At 37.5% G+C, this 3,127-nt stretch overlaps 1 protein-coding gene across 1 annotated transcript; it reads right to left on the reverse strand.

Annotated features, from left to right (window-relative positions):
- Positions 1-1,772: 1,772 nt before the first annotated feature.
- Positions 1,773-2,771, reverse strand: LOC116020370 (putative F-box protein At1g47790). Its single transcript, XM_031260848.1, has 2 exons — positions 2,545-2,771; positions 1,773-2,208 (listed from the first exon to the last, which is right to left on the reverse strand). The coding sequence occupies exons 1-2, from the start codon at positions 2,769-2,771 to the stop codon at positions 1,773-1,775; spliced, it is 663 nt and encodes a 220-aa protein (XP_031116708.1).
- Positions 2,772-3,127: the final 356 nt, after the last annotated feature.

The raw sequence follows: 3,127 nt of genomic DNA on the forward strand, positions 1-3,127 counted from the left end.
ATTACAATTCTCTTATAATTCAAAAATTAAAATTGATTGATGCATGGTTACTTATGAAAGAAAGTAGAAATTGTAATACTTTGATGAAATGGCATACTTATGAAATACAAAACTCGACCCGATTTCACGGAAGAGATGTATCAATGACGACTGAGAAAGACTCACATTATATTATTGTTTCCACGTACTAGATATTTGTGTAAATTTATTTTTCCTTCAACTTATTTATATTTTACTAATTTTTTGATCGGTAATGTTTGTTTGTTGACGACCGCTTTTACAAAATCAACAAATATATATATAGATTTTGGTTCAAATGCGGCCGTGCTCTCCCGTGCGGCCGTGCAGTCACACACCACTCAATGTTACGAAATACACCACTCAATGTTAAAAAACACACCACAATGTTAAGAAACACACCACAATGCATATTTGTGTGGTGTGTTTCTTAACATTGAGTGGTGTATTTCGTAACATTTAGTGGTGTGAACCGCACGGGAGAGCACGGCCACACCTGAACATGACCCTATATATATATATATATATATATATATATATATATATATATATATATATATATATATATATATTGTTTTGTCATGGTTTTTTTTTTCTTCTTTTTCTTCCCACTCCCTTCTCCCTTTCTCTCTCGTTCACTAATTGTAAGTGATAACGTAAATACACAAGGACGTATAGTCAAAATACGATTAACTGTATTTTAATATGTACAAATCAGATACAAGAATGTTATATCTCTAGATGCTAGCCCGATTAACGTGGCAATGGGCTAAAGGTTTCCGAGTTAANTTGAATTGTAGGTGCTTCTTTAGATGTGCCAATTGGTTTGAAGGCGCACCACTCCATATTAAGTGCCAAGGATCGAACCTTTGACATTTGGTTCACTAGGCCCGCCAAGGACCAAAAAAGTAAACATATGAATCAATTGACACACATTTTATGATTATTTCTACTAAATTTTTAAGGTAGTTTTCACTAGGAAATTCCAGCCTTCATGATGTAGAAAACTAGAAATTCCAGTGTAGAAAAATCCCAATGTCAACGACACCAAGCACAACTTGTACTAATATACTTTAAAATACTTATTTAAAGATAAACATTTAGGCATTAACCCATTCACATAATATGCATGTAATGATGAACTGTGACTGTTGACAACAAATCAACACAATAGTTAGCAAGATTCTAGCAATTAATTCCAAATACTTTCAACTAAATATTCATTAGGGCACGGAATATTAATTAATCATATGTGGCTGCAGGGGCAATTAAGCAAGACTCTCAACATAGAAACACATACTAACACAACGTATACGACCTGAGTTGTCCTTTAGGAAATCCATTAGGACTTCCCTCAGTTCATCTTTTTTTCGATCATAAACATATACTTGCCCCCAGATCCAACACCTAGTACGCATGAATAATACTTCTTGTGCATTGTTTTGCTGAGAATAGAATCTTAAGTCATAACCCGCACAAGTATATGGATGTTGAGGCATTTGGATAGCAAATGCATTCATCCATGATTCTTTTATGCTATATTCCTTCATGATCAATACTTGCAACGATGTGGTGTTGATTTTTTCCTGTTTGTTAGCCATGCATGCCATGGATAAACAATCATCTATAACCCCCAACCCGACTATGGAGAAATTTTGTCTCAGTTCGCAGGTAGGCAAGGTTCTGAATTCATCATGCACAGGATCAAAATATAGGATCCTATTCCTATTGCCTCCCGAGAAGTAATCCATATTCTAATGCCAATTCTCTATGTCATTTGCCCACCTGTAAAATGTATTGCGAAACTCCAGATTGCCATTAGCAGAATTGAAGTTATAAGGGAACTGCACTGGTGGCCACTCTTCGTGGTTGAGGCTTGTAGAGATGACAAATGGATTGCCAAATTCACGATCCAGCGGCCCTATTAGGGAGCGAATTGATAGGACGGCCTTGTAATCTCTTGTGCAGGAATCGTAGCAAAGCCCTCCAAGGAGAACCAAATTTGACTCCTCCGGATATGGTGACTCGAGCACTTTCGTCAAACACCTAGTGGACGGGTTCCACAACAAAATATCTCTCTCAGCCATCAGAAGCACAAACCCGTTGCAAGAACACAAAGAACTAACAGGGTATTTGTCGCTTGCACGATTAATCAATGGATAAGCAGCTTCTCCGAACGGCAATTCATGCCTTTGAAGACGAGAATCATGGCTTGTGGATCTAACTAAGGGTGTGTTTGGTTGGGGGTTTAGGCATAAGGTATGGGTATCAAAGTGATTGTTAGTGTTTGGTTGATAAGTTTTGTGAATACTACTATGGGTTTGGAATACCCCATTAATGGCAAAACCCATACCCTTATTAAATAAGGGTTTTATCTCCCTTCATCATTTTTTCCCCAACTATTAATAATCATTCCGATTCCACCCAACTACCAAACATGCTAAATACTTTCACCAAAACCCATTACCCTTACCAAGTATTTGATACCCATTCCGATTCCGATTCCCATGTGCGAACCAAACGCACCCTAAGAATCTGGAATTCCAATTATAATCCTGACTTTTGGAATCGAGGGAGAGGATTATCACTCGTCGTTGTCCAGAATACGAGAGCTTGAAATCTGAGTCGTCTATCAACGAACGCCATTGTTTACATACACACTGGCACCGGATTACAGCCTTCACCGGCAACTGCAAAAGTATATGCGGAATGATTTCATTAGGAATGTTTGAGAATGGAGTTGAAGCTTCCATGTCGTGGGATATGATAGATCGAATAAGAAGCTGAAGGCGTATTGGAAGTAGCTAGGGTTTAAATATATTTGTAAATTGTGAGACTCCTTTTATAGGCGGCAAATTATACTATGCACCACGGTGCACATAGCAATGTGCACCACGTACTTAAACGACGTCGTTTTAAGTATTGTAAACTAATCGTCCGTTTTTTTGGAAATCACGTTTCCGGTTTCGTCCGGTTTCTGTATTTATGTTAATATTCTGTGTATTCCAAACAATCATTCTGTGTATTCTAGGCAATCGTTCTATGTATTCTAGGCAACCGTTCTGTGTATTCATGTTAGTAACACATGTTGTGATGTGTTTGTGCATTC

Source organism: Ipomoea triloba, chromosome 5 (genome assembly GCF_003576645.1).
Source record: "Ipomoea triloba cultivar NCNSP0323 chromosome 5, ASM357664v1".
Taxonomy (NCBI): domain Eukaryota; kingdom Viridiplantae; phylum Streptophyta; class Magnoliopsida; order Solanales; family Convolvulaceae; genus Ipomoea; species Ipomoea triloba.

Coding starts and splice junctions, on each gene's coding strand:
- LOC116020370 (XM_031260848.1), bottom strand. CDS start 2,771: ATGGAAGCTTCAACTCCATTCTCAAACATTCCTAATGAAATCATTCCG. Junction 2,209..2,544: donor TGGAATTCCAGATTCTTAGG/GTGCGTTTGGTT, acceptor TCGTCTTCAAAG/GCATGAATTGCCGTTCGGAG.